The sequence below is a fragment of the Branchiostoma lanceolatum genome, chromosome 7 (assembly GCF_035083965.1).
Source record: "Branchiostoma lanceolatum isolate klBraLanc5 chromosome 7, klBraLanc5.hap2, whole genome shotgun sequence".
Classification (NCBI taxonomy): Eukaryota; Metazoa; Chordata; class Leptocardii; order Amphioxiformes; family Branchiostomatidae; genus Branchiostoma; species Branchiostoma lanceolatum.
The window spans coordinates 18,979,545-19,000,705 of NC_089728.1; the positions used below are offsets into that span (position 1 = coordinate 18,979,545).

The 21,161-nt window shown below is 39.0% G+C and overlaps 1 protein-coding gene across 1 annotated transcript in view; it reads left to right on the plus strand.

Annotated features, from left to right (window-relative positions):
* LOC136438049 (mitochondrial inner membrane m-AAA protease component paraplegin-like) overlaps positions 1–21,161 on the plus strand; it is a 30,336-nt gene that overhangs the window by 2,120 nt on the left and 7,055 nt on the right. The window contains exons 2-18 of the mRNA XM_066432701.1: positions 820–925; positions 1,409–1,495; positions 2,074–2,228; positions 2,702–2,779; positions 3,168–3,310; positions 3,928–4,033; positions 4,312–4,440; positions 5,378–5,540; positions 6,771–6,879; positions 7,413–7,477; positions 8,054–8,118; positions 11,230–11,392; positions 15,005–15,115; positions 15,750–15,865; positions 16,154–16,237; positions 19,442–19,514; positions 20,372–20,532. Of these exons, the coding sequence (XP_066288798.1) occupies positions 820–925; positions 1,409–1,495; positions 2,074–2,228; positions 2,702–2,779; positions 3,168–3,310; positions 3,928–4,033; positions 4,312–4,440; positions 5,378–5,540; positions 6,771–6,879; positions 7,413–7,477; positions 8,054–8,118; positions 11,230–11,392; positions 15,005–15,115; positions 15,750–15,865; positions 16,154–16,237; positions 19,442–19,514; positions 20,372–20,532 (1,914 nt within the window). The remainder of the gene's footprint in view (positions 1–819; positions 926–1,408; positions 1,496–2,073; positions 2,229–2,701; positions 2,780–3,167; positions 3,311–3,927; positions 4,034–4,311; positions 4,441–5,377; positions 5,541–6,770; positions 6,880–7,412; positions 7,478–8,053; positions 8,119–11,229; positions 11,393–15,004; positions 15,116–15,749; positions 15,866–16,153; positions 16,238–19,441; positions 19,515–20,371; positions 20,533–21,161) is intronic.

The window sequence follows — 21,161 nt, forward strand, 5'->3', positions numbered from 1 at the left end:
ATCAAATTGTTCAAACCATTTTTTTCTCATTTATAAGTACTTACTTTTAAGTTACTTTTTATCCCATGGTTTGTAGTTCTCCTCATACTCATAGTGACATACATAATTTGAAGAAGAAAAGATTCCCAAATGTTTCGCTGCAGTACCATAACAAGTCACTAGAGGGCCCAAAATCTAATCATTTTCAGGTCTCATCAAGAATTGATAACTTACCCGTGTATACCAAATATCAACACAATCCACCAAGGCATTCCTAAGCAGTGTTCTCGCCAGGCCTTTTCAGCATAGGAGCCCCCTATGCTGTGATTTGGACCCCCTATGCTGTGATCTGGACCCCTATGCTGTGTTTCAACCAGCATAGGGGTTTTTCTTTCTGGGACAAACCTTGTGACCCTTCATAAATCTTATAAAAAGTTCATATTTGGCTTTAGAATGAGGCTGTGACAGAGGAAAAACTCTACTTCACAAAATTTATCCCTCAAAATGCATGAAATAATGTCTCATTGGGTTATGAATTTACAAATTTTCCGGGGGAACATGCCAGACTCCCTACTTTGGTCATGTCTTCAGCACTCCACGCGTAAATTGCACCGCGTAAAGTTGGCCTTCTGTACCTGACCCCTATGCTGTGAAAAAATTCTGGCGAGAACACTGTTAAGTTATACTACACACATACAATAACACTTACAGACACCAAAACACACACCAAACAAGACAAAAAAACTTCATTTTTAAAGATAAGTAAAGTACATAATTATGCTCACTATACTCTATAGGTTAGGTGTCTTCATTGATTGAATCATTTTATTGTCATTCCAGAAAACAGTTCGACAAGTTCAGGCGGAGTACAGAGGGATCTGTCGTTTACTCGGCAGATCTGGAATGGAGGTTCCACAGAGTGTGGTCAGCAGACTATTCGGCATAGGTACGTGGAACCAAAGAGGTTCTATCATCAATGTAACTCGTTGATGTAACTGTCACTGACTGATATTAGTAGGTACAGAATTGCACTTGCAATTGCTCCAGTATTTTGGCTAGGGGCCTATGTTCTAGTGAGAGACAGTCTGACACAAAGATTACAATAGAATTCTTACAAAAATGATGACAACCCTTGTATTCAGAAGCATAACCAGCATGTTTTGGTATAAGATAATTGATTTTTATCTTAGCATAAATCTATATCAATGACCTCCTGGATATACATGTACCATCTTAACTTATAAGTATTACTGCTCAGTCTATCCCATTTATTTCTTCTATATAGCATGACTGTGACAGTCTATCTTTATGGATAACATTTTAACCTTTAGACCAATACCACATCCCTAAGCTACTACTTCTTAAAAGTACTAGACGGAACAATCATGATAACCACATGACCAGGATTTTTATTTGAAATTTCCTGTAGGTTTACTGCAGTTCCTGAAGACAACCCCCGGTCTTCAACAACAACGTCCAGGAGACAGGCCTCCAGGGCAGCAGGGAGAGGACGATGGTACATATTTTTGTCAACTGTGTGTCATGTAGGAACTTACTACATTTATCAAGGCTTGAAATACTCCAAATTGAAGCTGTGCTCCTAATTTTTGACTGGATGCACCAGTGCACTTAGATAAGTTTGTAGGCTATAGGATAGTGCTACTGATAGTACTATTGTACACTAGTATACAGGATATTTTTTAAATTGAAGTATCAGAAAAAGCAATATAACCTATGTTGTACATGTTGTTTGGTTTATTGCGTATTCAACATTTTGAAGTACGCTATAGAATTTCAGGTTGAAGTTCTTAAAAGAAAGAGAGCAAGGTTTGTAAATTTGTGCAAACTGATTTTTTTGTGCAGATAAATTCTTAAAGGTGCACCAGTGTGCCTATTCTTAAAAATGAGTTTCGAGCCCTGATTTAAATAAATGTACAGTATACATATATCTTTAGACATAATGCTAGTCACAAGCAGCATGTATGCTTTTATGTACATATCAATTTTAAGTTTAACATCAGACAGTCATTACAAAACATCTTTCCATTACCATCATACTTGACTGACAATATTTTTGTATCTTCTTCAAAACAGGCCAACAACAGCCCAACGATGACACCATGAACAGGTTGAGACTTGTCGTGCTCGTCTTCTTCCTACTGTCCTTGTTCTTCATGCAAGGTCAGAACGACGGAGGTCGCATGGTGTCGTGGCACGAGTTTGTACACGACATGCTGGCGAAAGGAGAGGTGAATTCTTTGTTTCTTTGGATGTGTGGATTTTGAAGTTCAAAGGCAACCAAAGCAACATTAGGGCCCAATAAATGGAAAGAAAAAAATGTTGAAATCCTTTTGGTAATGCCATTTACTAACACTGTTTAGGACATTTGCATAATAACTACATACTTTGAGCATTTTAAAATCGGTAAAAACGTGCTGTACGATGCTTAACTTTCTTCCAACACTAACTCTGTGAGTAAGGTATTCACGGATCTACTAGTAGTTTTCAACGACCACTGTCGCCTTCTTCAGCGACCACTGTCGATTATTGATCCTGAAGTTGGCAACAGTACTGGTTGAAAATTAAATCGGTGAATACCATATAGTCACAGTAAGTGTTGGAAGAAAGTTAAGCATTGTATGATGCTGTGTATGTATTATGTCACATATCACACATATACATTGTATATATATCAACTAGTGTTTCCTGTATGTTCTCCCAGGTCAGTAGTGTGGATGTTGAAGACTCAGACGTGGTTCGAATCCACCTGCAGCCTGGAGCACAGGTGTTTGGACGTAAGGTGAGGTCTTCTTCTTCTTCTACCCCTTAGTAGGGATGCATACCTAAATGCTGAACCAAATCCGGACTCATGAAAACATTTAGGTTCAGGTATAAAAACCAAACTCAGTGATTCAAATTTATATTGCAAAGGATGAAAAAAAGTTTAGACCATTCCGTCAACCATGACGGACAAAATCCATGACTAAAGACGTAAAAATGTCCAAATTTTGATAAATTGATAGAAGTTATACAAGGTGACAGAAAAATAAGTCTTTTTGTACTATCCTTCTGTCAATGGGAATTGGGATGATGGAAAGAAAATCCAGCTATCTAGAACCCTGCTTTATTGTGATTAGGAGCTAACGAAATGTCTAGTGTTGAAGAGTTGTTGTTTTTCTGTTCTACAGCACTTCCAGAGCACAGTGTACTCCATGCGTGTAGGGAACACGGAGACATTTGAGGAGAAACTGAGACGTGCGGAGAGCGACCTTGGCATCAGCCCCCAGGACAACGTCAAGGTCACGTTCAGCCATATTGGTGCTGGGACCAGGTATGTCAATCAAAATAAGTACATTTGTAGTTCAACCAATGAGAGAGTGGCTTTACAAGTTGGGATGTACCTATAGCCTCATAACTAAAGAAATAAACAAGGCATTTTCTTTGAAAACATGTAAATGTTTTAAGTCTGCATGCCTTTACAGTGTATGTAACTCTGGAGTCTTGTTAACCCATTTTTTTTGTGACCTGTCAATCAAAATAAGACTTAGTACATTTGTAGTTTAACCAATGAGAGAGTGGCTTCACCAGTTGTGATGTTTCCACAGGTTGATGTCCACCCTGTTGATATATACACATTTTTTTGTGACTTGTCAATCAAAATAAGTACATTTGTAGTTCAACCAATGAGAGAGTGGCTTCACCAGTTGTGATATTCCAACATGTACAGGTTGATGTCCACCCTGTTGATATATACACATTTTCTTGTGACTTTTCAATCAAAATAAATACATTTGTAGTTCAACCAATGAGAGAGTGGCTTCACCAGTTGTGATATTCCAACATGTACAGGTTGATGAAATACATTTTTGTGACCTGTCAATCAAAATAAGTACATTAGTAGGTCAACCAATGAGAGAGTGGCTTTACAAAGTTGTGCTGTTCCTACAGGTTGATGTCCACCCTGTTGATAACTGGGGCTCTGTTGGGGAGTTTGATGCTGGTCATGATGTTTGTAGCCAGGAGTGCCATGAACCAGGGAGGCTTGGGAGGATTTGTAAGTAAATCTGATGCCTTTCCTTCTTAACCTCTAGCACACTGAAGTACCAGTTTGGCACCTCATTCCCTATTGGTTACAGAGTTAGGGAGAAGGTTAATAACTCAAATTTGGTGATTTATACATTGTAGTTCCCCAGATTAAAGTCCAGCGCCAGATATGTTTGAAGTAAATATTAGAAAATTGAGGAGGGTTTGTTTTGAAATATTGCAAACTCATCTGTTGCGTAGAGTGTTTAAATATTTGTCGAAATCTTTCTCTGTTTTTTGTATCTCCAGGCCCAGATGACCCAAGCAAAGTTCACACAGTTTGGGGCGGGAGGGAAAGTTCCCAATGTCAAGTTCTCGGACGTCGCTGGACTTAAGGAGGCTAAACAGGAGGTTATGGAGTTTGTGGACTACCTCAAGGTCAGTGTCGTTACAAATTTGGCATCGGGTGGCCTGGTGGTCTGTGTAGTTCACTCAGGTGTACTTGCTGCACCTACTGTAGTTTGTGGCATCGCGGTGGCGTAGTGGCAGGGTGTTTGGCCCCAGAACTCAGAGATACTGAGTTCGAATCCGTGGTTCCCTGATTTGTCCCGTTGACGTTGTGCCCTTGGGAAAGGCACTTAACACGACTTTCCCCACTTTACTCAGGTGAAAATGAGTACCTAGCTTCGGTTAGGGATGTCCCTCGGATAGGTAGTTAAATGGAGGCCCCGTGTTTGAGGAGAGCCACACCTCAAGTACGTTAAAGAACCCAACACACTTATCGAAAAGAGTAGAGGTCCTTTCCGGTGTGTGTGGATCATATACATCTGTCCTGATATACAGCTTGTACTCTATGGTACAAACCTGGTGTTTTACGCCTTCATGCGGTTAACCGGGTATGCAATACAATACAAAGTACTAGTAGTCCAGTACAGAACTCGTATAACCTCCCTTCCCACACGTTTTACACATATTTTAAGCGTGTTCATTTCTTGTGGAAAAGTCATGCAAATCCTAGATGGGAAGTTATATGAATGGGTGTATCTAGTGTAATTCACTGTAACTTATTGTTCAGTTTTCACGGTCACCTTTGTACCGTGAACTTATCATCACCGTGAAAAAATTGTTGTTATTATTTATGATTCCTTTACACATCCGTTCTGTAAATCACTTGCCGCCACCTTGAAGTTAAAGTTCAGTGAAAATGTCCATTTTCCTTACACGGTGAAGTTTTGCTACCGTGAAGATTAAGTGAACTACAGTAACAGTAGTTGATATTTGCGACTTTTGCTGGTAAGAATTCGTAACATTAACTTTACTAATGATGACACTACAAAAAAACAGACAGATGATTAACTATCATTCTGTTCCTCAGGCCCCAAAGAGGTATCTGGACCTTGGTGCCAAGTTCCCTAAGGGTGCTCTGCTCCTGGGCCCCCCTGGGTGTGGAAAGACCCTCCTGGCGAAGGCTGTAGCTACCGAAGCACAGGTGCCCTTCCTGGCCATGGCGGGGTCTGAGTTTGTGGAGATGATTGGTGGTAAGTAAAATACTACTCAAAATAACTGACGAATTTGAAGCCCGTAAGCTGGTTTTGTTTGGTTTTTTGCTCACAGAATGTCATATAACCGTTCACACATTTGGGAATGTCGTTCGAACGCATTCTGTTCTTAACGGACGTGGGCGATTACATACATGTAGCCAAAACTAGTTTGTGTGGTTCAAATCCATCTATACGAAATTGTTGGTAAACAGGAAAATATTTTGATCACATTATTGACACATTTACAGGCACATTTGCCTCATTATTTCACATTTCCATCATTTTGAAACTAATAAGAAATAAGAAATAGGCCACACCAAGGCTCTCTTATGTCTTGATGGTACAATAGAACTAATGAATAGATACTAGGCAGTTGTAAACAAAGTTTGGTAGCATGCTTTTGAAAACATCTTTGTTATAAGAAGTTATATAGTCCAGTGTTTGGCGGCCCTGCCTCTGGAACTAGAAGCCGCGAGTTCGATCCCGGCTGTGTTGCTCACCCGACATGCACGCTACCGGAAAGTGTTTCAGTCCTTGGGACTGGATGTTAAGCCGTGGTCCACTGTTCATTATACTTGTGGAAAAGAGCTTGGGGAATAACCCCGGTACAATGAATCTGTAAATACTGTATATAGTGTCTGTCTTCTCTGTCAGGACCAGTGGAAGAATAGCTCTTCAGTGAGCTAAAGAGCATACCCTGTTAAAGGAAAGCTAGACAAAAAATTGAAAATCCTTCTATGCTATGCTTGATATATTCCAAAGTCAAATTCTTACTTCAAGTTGTTTCACATAAGTCCGTCATAGTTCATGGATTTTCCACAGTTTGCAACTTATGCAGTGCTGACGCCTTCTCGCCTGATAATTGAATTATATGACGTCAGTGTTTCAAATTTTTCACCTGATGATTGTATTACGTCAGTGTTCTAAAATTCAATCATCAGGTGAAAAATTTGACACACTGACGTCATATAATTCAATTATCAGGCGAGAAGGCGTCAGCACGGCATAAGTTGCAAACTGTGGAAAATACCTGAACTATGACGGACTTATGTGAAACAACTTGAAGTAAGAATTTGACTTTGGAATATATTAAGCATAGCATAGAAGGATTTTCAATTTTTTGTGTAGCTTTCCTTTAAGAAATGACCACAAAGTTGTACCAAAGCATTTTTATAATCATACATTGAGCACCTTTAAGTATTCCTAATTTGTTTATCCATATTTCAGGTCTAGGCGCTGCTAGAGTTCGCTCACTGTTCAAAGAAGCCAGGAAGAAGCACCCCTGTATTATCTACATTGATGAGATTGATGCCATCGGCAGGAAAAGAAGTCAAGGGTGAGTCAAACTTGTTGATACAATTGAAACTCTTAGTAATGTTGCAATAGCATTAAACATATTCTGTATAGACTTGTAACATATTGTGCATATATTTGACTTTATTGATTGTTGTCTATATGTATCTTTTTGTGCTTTCTGTACTTAATGTAGGGATTTTAGATGAAAGAAATTTTTGTGGTTTGTGGCTGTCCCTTTGTGACGAAAGCGGTAACGCAACCCCGCTGCTTTGCCATCTGGATCAAATTCTGTAGATCCTGGGGTCATTTCGCACGGTGATGTAAAGCCGACATCCCTGTGTATGAGGGAGCTTCGGGCATTAGCCTCAGGCGTCAAACCTCTGCACATAAAAGAACCCAACACACTTATCGAGAAGAGTAGGGGTGATCTGGTGTGCTTGGCCAAAAACGCGAACGTGGCGAAGCCGCATTGCACTACCACTAGCTACTTGAAACAGCATCATGCCTCACCTCAATTGAGGATGACTGCTTTACCTTTTTTTTACTTATGTTATTGTGATGTTTTTTTCACAGGAACTTCGATGGTAGGAGTGGAGAGGAGGAACAGACTTTGAACCAGCTCCTAGTGGAAATGGATGGTAAGAAAGGCACTCTTTATGTACCAAGTCAGGCACCTTTAAGATATCTGTTCAGGCATTTTTGATCTAGCAATTAGACTAAGACAGTACACGCCAAAAATAATTACTCAAGCAACTGGATAAAATTTTGAAACATTTAGACTTTTCAGACAGCATCCACTGTCTTTCGTCAGTGAATAAAGATAGGACTGAGAACACCAGGTTTTATACCAAAGCTCTGAATAGGTATGTTAATGAGGTTAGTACATGATCTTATTTCATTATGTTATTAGTTGATTATGTCAAGGTCTTTATTTGGTTTATTTATGTTATTATTTTATGTTATCTAATTTTATTTAACAAATTGTGTGGGGCTTTCCCCCCAGGGCTCTATGAAAACCGCCAGATGGTGACAAGATTTCCCCTGGTGAAATAAAAATAAACAAACAAACAAACAAACGTTTCCTGAACCAGTTCACGTTTCCTGAACCAGATCAAACAGTTAAATTGGGCTTTGTTCAAGTGTGATTATTGAAATGAATGCAGTATAATCTTAGATTTCAAACTGTAGTTTTTCTCCTCTGTGTTTCTCTACAGGTATGGGGACAGAACAAGGTGTGATAGTTCTGGCATCCACTAACAGAGCAGATGTGTTGGATGATGTAAGTTGTTTTATAGCTCATTGTACTAATTGCTCATTGCCTTCTGTGTTTGAAACCTTAACATGTATGTTACAGTTATATGATATTTGGCATATGTATTTCTTTCGGTTTTCTTGAACTTGGGACTATCTATGTGTGGAGCATTTCATACCTAATATATTGCATTTTCAAAGCTTTGGTTGAAATTTTCCTCACAATGGTATAATGGCCACATTCAAACCGTCTTAGGCCAACTTGAAAGTTGAAATGACCATGCTTTTTATGAGTCAACAAAGAGCTATTTACCACTCAAAAATCATGACCATAGCATGTCCAGAACACGAGATAACGAAAACAGAAGTTCTGCTGCAGTACCTTAGACAGTCCGCAGGGGGCCCTAAATCTAATCATTTTGAGGTCTCATCAAGACCTACTCTCATCTCCCAAATAAACATACCCCCCGGAATAAACATACCCCCCGGACAAATTTTCAAAATCTAATAAACGTACCCCCCGGAATAAACATACCCCCCGGAAAATTAACCAAATTTACAGATAAACTGTGTCCGAGGGAAAGAAGATGATAAGGTAGCTGTAGGCTCTCTTTATTCATTTATGCCTGTCTGAGGACCATACCAGTAAAGTGTATAAATATTGAACAGAATAACTGCACACAACTTGTTCATCTTCTTGCTTGCCACTTCAAAAAAATATAGCAGTAATGTTGAAAAATTGGGCATAGGTTCTCTGCTATGAATCCTAACCGGAGGCCAACGGTGCTTTCAAATTCAACAAGTGAAAAAGCAAGTGATCAAGGAAAATTGTTGTATATACTTACATATAATCAAAACATGACAAGTAGTCACCAAACAGTTCACTTGGATGGGTAACACTTTCAAAGTCTACTCTTTGTTTTCAAACAAATGTATCAACATTTAGAACATGAACAGATTCATTTCAATATCCTGAATATATGGTCATCACAGGTAAGTTATTTCTTATTTGTAAAAGCCATAGAGAAAAGGAAGAACTATGACATGTATATGATGTAACTTTTTATCTTTCCCTACTTGCCTTTTATCTTATATGCATTGCATATAGAAATATAGATTTGTAAACATTACGATTTGTAAACATTACATGCCACAAATTATTGTGTTGTGTCAAGGACATTATCATATTATAGCAAGGACAATATTATATAATATTCTGGTTTTTGTTGTTGCAATCCAAATGATTTAAAATCCACAAATCACCCTTGTATGTAGCAAAAAACATTAATTTTGAGAAACTAAATTGTCAACAAATTTGTGAGAAACCTCAGGCCTTTTCCAATGTTGCCACAAAGCACAAGGTTCTCATGTTACACATGAAAAGTTGAGCTAGACACAGCGGCGCCGCAGACAGAAAGGGGCGGGGCTAACAGAAAGTTTCACCCATATTCCTAGAAAGCTCTGGTATTCTTTCTGTAGAGGGGTGATCTTTTCTAAAGCATTTTTAAGTGATAATAACGGTGACTAGATTGCAATTCAATTTTATATATAGACTTTGATATTAAAATTCTCTTTGTAAAAATGCAAAACACATTTCTGACCAAGGCAAAGGAGTTTTATTTGTACATAAAAAAGAGTTGTTTCCCCTTCTTCGAAGTGAGCTCTTCCATGACAAAACGTTCCCACGGCCAGAGTCACTGACGTCCAATGCGTTACTCACTTTACTAATACTGCGGCGATTCTCCAAGCGCTAAATTTCCATGTTTGTGGTAGGATTGAAATGTCTTGATATATATTGAAAGTAATTACACAGTTTTTTGATGCTAAGACACTGTTTTTTTGTGGTGTTGTTTTTATATTTTCATTTTGGGAAGGACTGTATCTCACGTGAGTAGAGAAATTTACATGCGTTAAACGTACTTGAAACACTTTGCGCCGCTGGCATGTATATTTTTTTCTGATCAGCGTGCTTTAGTTTACGATGTAAACAGAGACTGTCAAAGTTGTTTATACAAAAAGAATTGCATTTCAAAACGTCAGTGTGGCGTCTTATTTTCTCCCAATAACAACGTTGACTTTGTAGTGTCATAGAGATCTACCGATACGTTACGAGTTACGCCGGAATTTCACAAAGGTCGGGTCATACCGGCAGGGAAATCAACGCCGCTTGGCCGAAAAATAGCGAATTATGAGCAAAAATGCCGGGGGAAATATGGGCAGGAAAACCCAAACTTTCAATTTCAATGGGATCCCTGGTTAGCAAAACTCTGATTTTCAAAAAAATAATAAACGTACTGTCCAAAATAAGAACGTACTGGGTGGATCTTGAGGCTGAAAAAAATAAAAGTACCGGTACGTTTATTCGGGAGATGAGAGTACGCACATACTAGTTTTTTACGGGGCATATTGCGACATGAACATAAAACAAAATTCTTTGGTTTTGATTATTTTTCTACATCATTAGTTGAATCTACCTTATTACACTGCACAGCAATATTCATCACGTAAGGATGCGACTTTGTAGTGTCGTGCGAACGTCTTAAAAAAAAATTATATACGCCATCTCCGCCGCCGCTTGAATTGGCCGCCATCTTGTCCAACATTCCGACGAACCATCGAACACGCGATCGAACGCCCGACGTTCTGAAGTTTGTTTACTTGTGGTGATTTTCCTGTGACGCTCGAACTCCGACCATAACGGTCGATTCGGATTTTTCGTAGCGTTCTACGCTGGCTTATTTGCATATTAACTTGCGGGACGCAAGGTAATATGTAAATGCCCCAGATTTTACACGTTTGGCGTTTTTCGTCGTTTATTAATGGTGGAAATGTGACAAAATGACGGGAATATGTTGGAAATAAGTAACAAATAAGTTAAAAATGTGAATCTTAGTGTAGATCTTACAAATTCTTACTATTTGTAGTTTTTGCCCACCAGATTCTACAATATGCCCCTTTAAAATTTCAAATAGTAAAAAAATCCGCCCACACATTCTGGAGTTATCATGTTCACACACACACACACACACACACACAGAAAGAGGCAGACACATGCTCATCAAAACATGACCTTCTTGGTGAATGTAATAAAAGTATTATATATCAATTTTGAATAGAAAGTACAATCCACCTTCCTCAGGCATTGCTGAGACCAGGGCGTCTGGACAGACATATCCTGATCGACCTGCCGACCCTCGCCGAGCGTAAGGAGATATTCGAGCACCACCTCAAGGCCCTGACTCTGAAGAGATCCACCTCCACTTTCTCCAGACGACTGGCGGAACTCACCCCCGGCATGAGTGGTACGTTCCATTTCTGTGCAGTATATAACGGCAGCATGTTGTCATGTGTAACAGACGTACATTGTACGCCAAAAATAGCATCCACTGTCTTTCATCAATGACTAAGGATAGGACTGGGAAACCAGGTTTTATACCAAAACTTTGAATAGATATGTTAATGAGGTTAAGACAATTTAGGATGTCTGGACGCAGTCTTCAAAAAAATATTAATTCAAGACATGCGTCAAAAATAATTACTCAAGCAACTGGATAAAATTTTGAAACAGTCAGACGTTTCAGACAGCATCCACTGTCTTTCGTCAGTGACTAAGGATAGGACTGAGAACACCAGGTTTTATACCAAAACTCTTAATAGATATGTTAATGAGGTTAAGACAATTTAGGATGTCTTGACGTAGTCTTCAAAAAAATATTAATTCAAGACATGCGCCAAAAATAATTACTCAAGCAACTGGATAAAATTTGAGACAGTCAGACGTTTCAGACAGCATCGCTGTCTTTCGTCAGTGACTAACGATAGGACTGAGAACACCAGGTTTTATACCAAAACTCTGAATAGATATGTTAATGAGGTTAAGACAATTTAGGATGTCTTGACGTAGTCTTCAAAAAAAGATTAATTCAAGACATGCGCCAAAAATAATTACTCAAGCAACTGGATAAAATTTGAAACAGTCAGACGTTTCAGACAGTATCCACTGTCTTTCGTCAGTGACTAAGGATAGGACTGAGAACACCAGGTTTTATACCAAAACTCTTAACCCTTGTCCTGCTGGACTTTTTTTACCCTATAGTAGTCCCTGTGCTGGGCTTTTTTTACCCTATTTAAAGGAGGGGTACTGCTTTAACTTTGCTATTTTTTTGATACTTTGCCCACAAATAACTCTATAAAGTTATATATCAATACAAAGCTAAGAGTCTCTACTTTTCAGAAGTATATTGCAAACTTTGCCTGCACCTACCTGTATTGATTGATAATGGCAATAAATCAATAAAAAACCCTTTTTTCAAAAACCTTTTGTATTGAAGTATCTGAACCATATAAAAAGTACCAATATCAAAGCTGCAGCATTCCTGACACATCCTGACAACATCAGAGCTATATCTATGATGAAGAAGTTCACCCAGGTATCTCAGCAGGTAGGTTTATGACCATACAATGTCCACGGTGCTGAACTGGCTTTTCTGTAGAAAAGCTGAGCCATTTAGATTTAGTATACTTCTTTCTTTACCTCTATTACAATCACTTTCCTACACATCAGCTGAAAGCTTACAACAGGTATTATCTTTGGAATTCCAAACAAAGTAATATCATTGAATACAAAGGTAATAAAGATACAAAAGGCAATAAAAAGTACATTATTCCACAAAGTTTCCATTTACTGCTGCATAGCACCAACACAGAGGTCTCTACCAAGACTACAATGTTGCTGACCAGTCTTGGCAACATCAGAATGATACATGTGAAGAAGTAAAATACACAGGTATTGTAACAGGTGAGTACATGTATATGGTTGTAGACTGCCCTTGGTGCTGAACTCACTTTTGAGCAAAATCTACACTCTCATACAGAACAGTACACTTCATGCTGTAGCCATAGAACAATTGACATTCTAGCTTTCTATACATGAGTGGAAAGCTTATAGTCTAAACTTTCTTGTCATATCAACATACAGTCGTTACAATCTTTACTAAAGGCTATATTATGATAAAGACATAAAAAGCAATAAAAAGTACATTATTCCACTATGCTTTCATATGCCTTTGTATAGCATCAACACACAGGTTTCTACGAAGACTACAAAGTTTCTGACCAGTTTTGACAACATCAGAATAATATATCGTATTATATGTAAAGAAATACGAATTGCAGATATTATAACAGGTGAGTATATGGCTATCAAAGTCTGAGACTGGTCAGCCCCACAATAGAAATCATGCACCACTTCCCCGCCAGCGACCACGTCCACTACCTCCTCTGGCACGTCCACGCCGTCCTTGGTAAGTGCCCCGAGCTCTTCGACGGCTAAAAGTAGCGTTAGCGCCGCTTTCAAGTTCATCAGCAACGTGTAAGGGTCCCTCTCCGCTTGCCCCGGCATGTCTTCGAGGCCGATGTTGTGACTCCCCGTCTTCGCCAGAACTGTCACTGATTTCAGCGGAATTTTCACTTGATAAAGGATATTCCACCACTGAATCGTTCGTAAAAATGTCCTCTAGAACGTCTTCGACCGTGTACCGATCCATTTTGGCGTTTAAATACCGATATTACCGCCAGAAACACGGAAAATGTCTCTCCGAAAACATACCAGCAGACGACGCGCCATCATGGCCGCCTCATTAACATATCGCCTCATTGACATATCGCGCATGCGTCTTGAGATGAATTGCGTAACAATAATTTTGACCCTTAACCCCGACGATGTTGCAACACTATGTTACTTCCGGGTTTCGGGAGTTACGCAGGGGTGCGACGCGTTCGTGCCGGAAATACCCCCAGCGCCTATATATAGGCGGTCCGCAGGACCCGCACATTATCCGTAGCGCCTATATATAGGCGGTCCGCAGGACAAGGGTTTTAATAGATATGTTTATGAGGTTAAGACAATTTAGGATGTCTTTACGTAGTCTACGAAAAAAGATTAATTCAAGACATGCATTGTACTTCAACATGAAGCAGATATCATCCTATTAAAAACTGTATTGCCCAATGTTGCTTGAGAGAAAGAAGAAATGAATGGGGAGAAAAGGAAAGAAAGGGAGGGAGGGAAAAAGGAACAAAAGGTCAGAATGAGGAGGGAGGTTGAGACAAAGAACGAAACATTAAAAAAATTATACCACACAAAATTGTTAGCATTTAGAAAATCGTGCATAACGGATCACTTCTAGATTACTTGTAACTAAGCCCACTTTAGTAGGAATAGGGAGGAAGCGTATACCCTCGAGGAGAGTAAAGAAAATAGCAACACATCTGAAAATGGAAGTCATCACAATTAAAGGTAGCAGAACACAGTTTTAATCCACGACCCCTGGGGTCTATGACACGGGTACAGAAAGTAGTGCGGCCCAAACCCTTGAAGACTGGGTAGAAAGCAACATGTGAGAGGCATCCATGTGTAAACTGTGCTGTGTGGTGTAGAAATATGTCGGCTTTTAGACTGTAGGATTTGGATAGTGTGCCTTTTCCGCTTTGTGTATAAATGCGCCATCTTGTGCAACCGCCTCACGGGGTCAGGCGGCTGCAGTTCAGTGACCTCTCGCAGAGCGCTGTTTCAAAGTGGGCGTGAGGATCCGATACGCCCATAGAATTTTTTGTTTTTTTAGTTATTTGTAGGTTGAACCCTTAACTCAAACATGAATTCGTTTTTCATATTTCTCAAGTGCACCACGCTATAATTTTTACCGCGTCGAAGCTAGTCACCTTGCGGCCCTTAACTATAGAAATAGGCCGAAAACTGTGTTCTGCTACCTTAACGGACTGAAAACCTTGTTGGACATGTTTGATGGAGGAGGACCTAGGTGGTTGCTGGAGTCATTACTCTTCTGACGTTTTTAAGAATAATGATAATAAGAAGAAGAAATTAATAAGATTTGCTTCCACTGTTTATACTATAGGTGCTGATGTGGCAAACATTTGTAACGAGGCGGCTCTTCATGCAGCAAGAGAGAACAACAAAGTAGTGGAAACCCAGGACTTTGAACATGCAGTGGAGAGAGTTATAGGAGGTGAGGACCGTACTACACTGCAGCATTTTTTTCTCTGTTCATTTTGCAATTGAACTAAACGTTTAGACAATGATGAAAGTCATTGAAAGGAAATTGAAAGCAATTGTGACCCTCTGTAAGGCATGAACGATGATGATGATGATGATGTAAGGCATCAGAATGTTGCAGAAACGTAGAGACAAGAATCGTTTTCTACCCAGGAGTCTTGAACCTTGACCTCAAACACAGTGCATCACTTGCACATGTGCTTACTGTGCAAAAATTTTCCAATAGAAAAAAAAACTCATAAATCATAGGGGGTGTTGGGAAGGGGCAAAGCAATGGTGTGGATTTCCCCCCTTGCACAGTTTTGCGCTTTAGAGTATTTTAAATCAAAATGGGGTATTCTACAACTTCTTGAAAATGATTAATGTCAGACAGGTCACAGTTAAAGACTGTGGGCACATGTGACCTAAGTAGCATCCTGGTCAATCTAAAATTAAGGTTTGTCAGAGAATCTGCTCCCCAGGGTAAGGCAGCAGTTGATTAGATCATTTACTAATGATTTAGGTGTGGCGCCCCTGCAACCCTCTTTAGAAAAACCCCTGCTGTGAAAAATGCCTTTAATTCATGTGTACCATCTCTCCCTAAACAGGCACGGCTAAGAAGTCAAAGGTGTTGAACCAGGAGGAGAGGAAGGTTGTGGCCTACCACGAGTCAGGTCATGCCCTGGTTGGCTGGCTGTTGGAACACACTGACGCACTTCTCAAGGTCAGGAGGTATCCCAGAAACAAGGGATTTTGATTGTTTTGCATAACTGGTACAATCACATTTAGGCATATCATGAGAGAGTTCCCCATTGGGCTCTATGGATGAACAATTACCTGTTAGCTTTTCATGTCAATCAATTAACATGCTGTCACATTGTCTGGTATGAGAAAGAAAAATGTTTGTGGAGGGAACACATGTACATGTGTATGATTATCAGGGAAAAGGGCATCCTTTGGGTGTCCCTTGCAAAAGAAGCACGTCTAATTTCTTTCTCTTATTTTCTCCCAGGTGACTATAGTACCCAGGACCTCGGCAGCTTTGGGGTTTGCCCAGTATCTACCCAAGGAACAGTACCTGTACTCTCAGGAAGAGGTAAAGTCTTCTGCTACAGCATTGTAAATACAGGACAGTACTTCTTGAAGGCAACCAAAGCAACATTAGGACAAAAAAAAATGGAAATTAAAAAAATGCTGAAATCTTTATTGTACTTACATTTACTAACATTGTTTATCACATTTGCGTAATAATTTCATACTTTGAGCATTTTAAAACAGTGCAAAATTATGCCGTAGGATGATCCTGTTAGTTTCGCGAGCCTACGAAAACATCACAACGACAGCGTTTTTTGCATCATGGACGTTGCTGTACATTGTGATAGTGTTGTTTGAACTAATCATGTATAGAAATGACTAAATAAATTGACATTCAAAATCCAATTTTTGGGCCCAAACATTGCTTGGGTTTCCTTTAACCCTCAAACCACCGTTGCTTTTTTACGACTAATCTTACCGTATGGGGTCAAAACTGACCCCACAATGTTTTCTGCAAATACAGCTTTATTGGTGACTATTTTTCTGGTTTGTATATATGTATAGTTTAAGTAATCTGTAAGGGACAGTTTGACATGATAAGGTGTGAATAATTTCTGCTCATTATCATAATTTATGCAAAAATAGGGAACATCGTCTTTCGCAACTAACGCTATTCAGACAAGCGGGCTCTTTTGAGGCCTGCGCCAACACTTGATGGCATATAGCATCTGAATGTCTCACGCTAGAACAACCAAACTTGGTCACCTTTGCTAGAATTTCGTTGGCATTAATTCTAATTTAAAGAAATATCTAATCAATGTTTTCATGTTGCTATGGCAACCGGTTTCTTAGAGCCATATTTGGAAAAAGTCGCTAATTTTGGATTTTACAATGTAATTCTAGGGCTGTCTTTTTAGACTGCACGTATTATCTTACATCAATACCAATCAATTTAATTCACTATCACTTTTATGATTTAATATTCATAATTTATGCATATTTGATTACGTCATCGGTCAAAATCTAAGATGGCGGACGATATAATTAGATTAGCTATCACCGGTTATTTCAACCTCAAATTTCATCATTAACATGTTTATTCAAACAGAAACAATCTTAATATAAACGTCTTGGTCCATTTTTATTGTGTTATTAGGTTATATGATGAAAAAAATGCATTTAAAATAATTCAAGATGGCGGAACCAAGATGGCGGATTTTGCTAGTGTAACTTGATATGAATATAATTTTTATGACGTCATTTTGACGTCGTTCCTGTTGCCGTCTGCAAATAACGTCTTTGGATATATTATGATTTATCATACATAATTTCTATTTAAGTTTTATCGTGTACCTTTGAATTATATGGAAATACCCAATTTGTTGGTTTTCGTCAATAAAATCACATAAATGACGTCATAATACGTCGCAACGTCATCAATCTTTACGTTCATTTAAAAATATTGTTTTTTTCACGTTTCTACAACATCATATTTTGTAACTATGATCATAATAACCCTTATCATACATGTTATTAGATGACAAGTATCAAACAATAGGGAATATGAGTGCAGATTTTGCTGGGGTCAGTTTTGACCCCACTGGACCATGCGTAAACTTTCAAGGATAACTTAATCAACAATGAGCCAATCTCGGTAAAAACTTGTGAGAAGTTATAAGACATCAGGGGTCTCCCCAGAAATTTTTAGGGGAGTGGTGCTCCCATTTTTAACAGATGCTGAGAGGGCGCAAAGCGCCCTATAGTCGCGCGCAGCGCGACAAGGAGGGGGGGATAGGTTTGGAGAGGGGGGGGATTCCCCCCCTTTCCAAATTAGAAGCTATTGCATTTTGGCCATCTTAAATGCAATTTGAGGCCTTCTCCTGGAACTTGAGCTGTAAATCTTACAGAATTAAGAGACAGAAAATCTGTTGCATTTTGCCTTTATAAATTGAAATTGGAAGCTTTCTCCTGCAACTTAGGCTGTGAATGTTACAAACTAAAGATAGGATCAGAGGATCAAGCCCAAATTGTTTTAAATTATTATCAAAATTAGGTTATTTAAAAAGACTATTAAAAAAAAATTTTAAAAAAAATTATGACTATTCATACAATTATGTAATGAATTTGAAATAAGAATTAGAAATTTATGCCAGTAGAACATTATTCATTAGTACACAGCACAATCAATAAAAACCATTTAAAAAAACTTAATAGGTTTTGCTATTTATTTAGAATGTTGCCATCAGAAAATGCTTGGTTAATTTTTCAAAATCAATAATGTTACAATCGCCACAAAACTGCTCCAATTATCGTCACAAAATGCGATCTATGCCGAAACTGTGTTTGGGGATTTCCCGCCATGTGATCACATGATATCTTGCATCAACCAATCAGAGCGCATGTTTTCATGACGCCGACCAATCAGCGCTTAGATTTATGCATATTAATGAGTAAACAAGATGGCCGCCGGTCGGCGATTGTCGCTAGCCAACTGTAATAAAGTTAAACCCCGGCGTAAAATACGACTCGTCTACACTACAAAAGCAGAATTTTTACGGGAAAACAATTAGAAGAATAGATTCTCCGCCGAATACGACCACAAATGACGGCAAATCGCGGCAGATCACAACGTAGGGGCTGAAATGCTCGGCCGAAAATCTTGTTTTCCTTCAGTATTTTTACTGGCTTTCTTTGATTGAGTCTTGAAAAAACAGGTTTTAATGAGATCAATGCATGTCAAAGGCACCGATATCCATTGCTTGCAAGCATAACAATAACAAGAAACAAAGGAGTGTGATTACCCAGCGGCAGACGGCGTCCCCACGCCCGTAAGTACAATACAAAGCCAAAATTGGGGTGACTGTGTTTCGATAATTATTTTACGATTTCTCGGCAAAGTATGTGTGTAGCGGTCGGGAGTTAACAGTCGGGAGTATCGACGTCGCTCCAATTTTTCGCAATTTTTATCCTCAAAAATACAAAGAAAAGACCCTAAATTTGAAAATTTTGGGAGAGGCGCTGGGAATTTTGGGAGAGGCGCAGCACCCTTGCACCATTGCGTAGGGAGAGCCCTGGACATGTATACAAACAAACTCATAGAAGGAATTTTGGTTTCGACTCGAAATGTCAAAATGGCACATGTTGATATACGCCTGGGGTCAGTTTTGACCCCATACGGTGGTTTGAGGGTTAAACGTAATGTCTTGTGGAAGATGTAAGATGACATAGACTGTTGTGATCTAATTTTTTTTGCTTCTTTTCCCAGTTGTTTGACAGGATGTGTATGGCCCTGGGAGGGAGGGCAGCTGAAGCCATCATCTTCAACAGGGTCACCACAGGTAAAGTCTCGCTGGATGATTGTTTTAACCCTTAGCGCTAAAAGTCGCCATTAACCCTTAGTGCTCTAACTAAGTTACCTGTATAAAAAGACAATTCAAACTCTACAACTGGATGAAACTGAGATTTGATTCCAGACATTTCGAGTGACATCCATCACTCTTCTTCAGCATCACTTAAATGAACTGGCAAAACAAACACATTGCTAGTAATTCGAACTGGAAAAAACAGTTGAACATGTCAAGGACACTAACTCGTAAGAAACGTATGCAAATATCATTAAAATGTAAGTCATGTTAGGATAGTTCCTATGGTAACACAACACTATAGGAACTGTTACTGTGTACCACTACCAGTGCCAATTTTGTGCATAAACATTTGAGGGTCTGTCCAAACCATAGTAAGATGCACAGCTCCAGAAGAGTCAAGCTGTTCATTCATACACAGGTCACATAAAGTCACACATGTAAGATTCCCTAACGTACATGTGTTACCAAGTACCTTAGCAATGTAGTAGGAACTGATGAATTGCAAATGTTGCTCTCAGCTCCATGGAAAGTTTACAATTCTGAATACTGTAATTCACTTTATCTTCACAGTAGCAAAATTTTACGGTGTAAGGAAAATGGACATTTTCACTGAACTTTAACTTCACGGCGGCGGCAAGTGATTTACAGAACGGATATGTGAAGAAATCATAAATGATTACAACAGGTTTTTCACAGTGATGATAATTTCACAGTATGCATATGGAGGTGACCATGAAAACAGTTACCGTGAAAGAAATAAGAATTACAGTATGAAGAAAAATTTTTCATTCACTGATTTTTTTAAACCTTTGTGATTATGGTTTGTACAGGAGCCTCGGACGACCTGAAGAAAGTGACCAAGATGGCGTATGCCCAGATCAAACAGTTTGGGATGAACCCCAACGTTGGGTACCTGTCCTTCCCCGAGGAGGACAACAACGGACTGGGCAAGAAACCCTTCAGTAAACACCTGGCCGCACTCATGGATGAGGTACGGGATACAAAACGTGCTACGGGATTTTAGCAACATTTTTGTCTCCTCTTAAAGGCAACCAAGGCAATATTAGGGCTAAAAATGGAAATAAAAAATGCTGAAATCTTTATAGTAGTGACATATACTAACATTGTTTTGCGTCTAATAACTTCATACTTTTAGGATTTTGAAATGCGCAGAATTGTGCCATACGATGATCCCCCTAGTTTGTGAGCCCACAAAAACTCTGGTGACAATTTTAAGTGAGTTCTCACATTACAACGAAGTCATATTTTTGCATGATGGATGTCACTATACATTGTGATAGTGTTGTTTGAAGTAATCATGTATAGAAATGACTAAATAAATTGACTTTCAAAATCCGCTTTTAGGGCACTAATATTGCTTGGGTTTCTTTTAACAACATTTTTGTCCCCTCTTAAAATGTATTGTAACTCGCAGGTATTGTATTTATTGCATTATGTAACTAAATGTTGAAGTCCTTTACACACCGTGTAGTGTTTAGGGCGGTGCCCATCTCTGTTTCCTTGGCCCTTGGGCCACACAATGTCTTATTTTACATATGTTTGTGAATATTGAAGAATAATTCAAAATCTAAGTTACAGTCAAACCTGCCTAGGCGACCA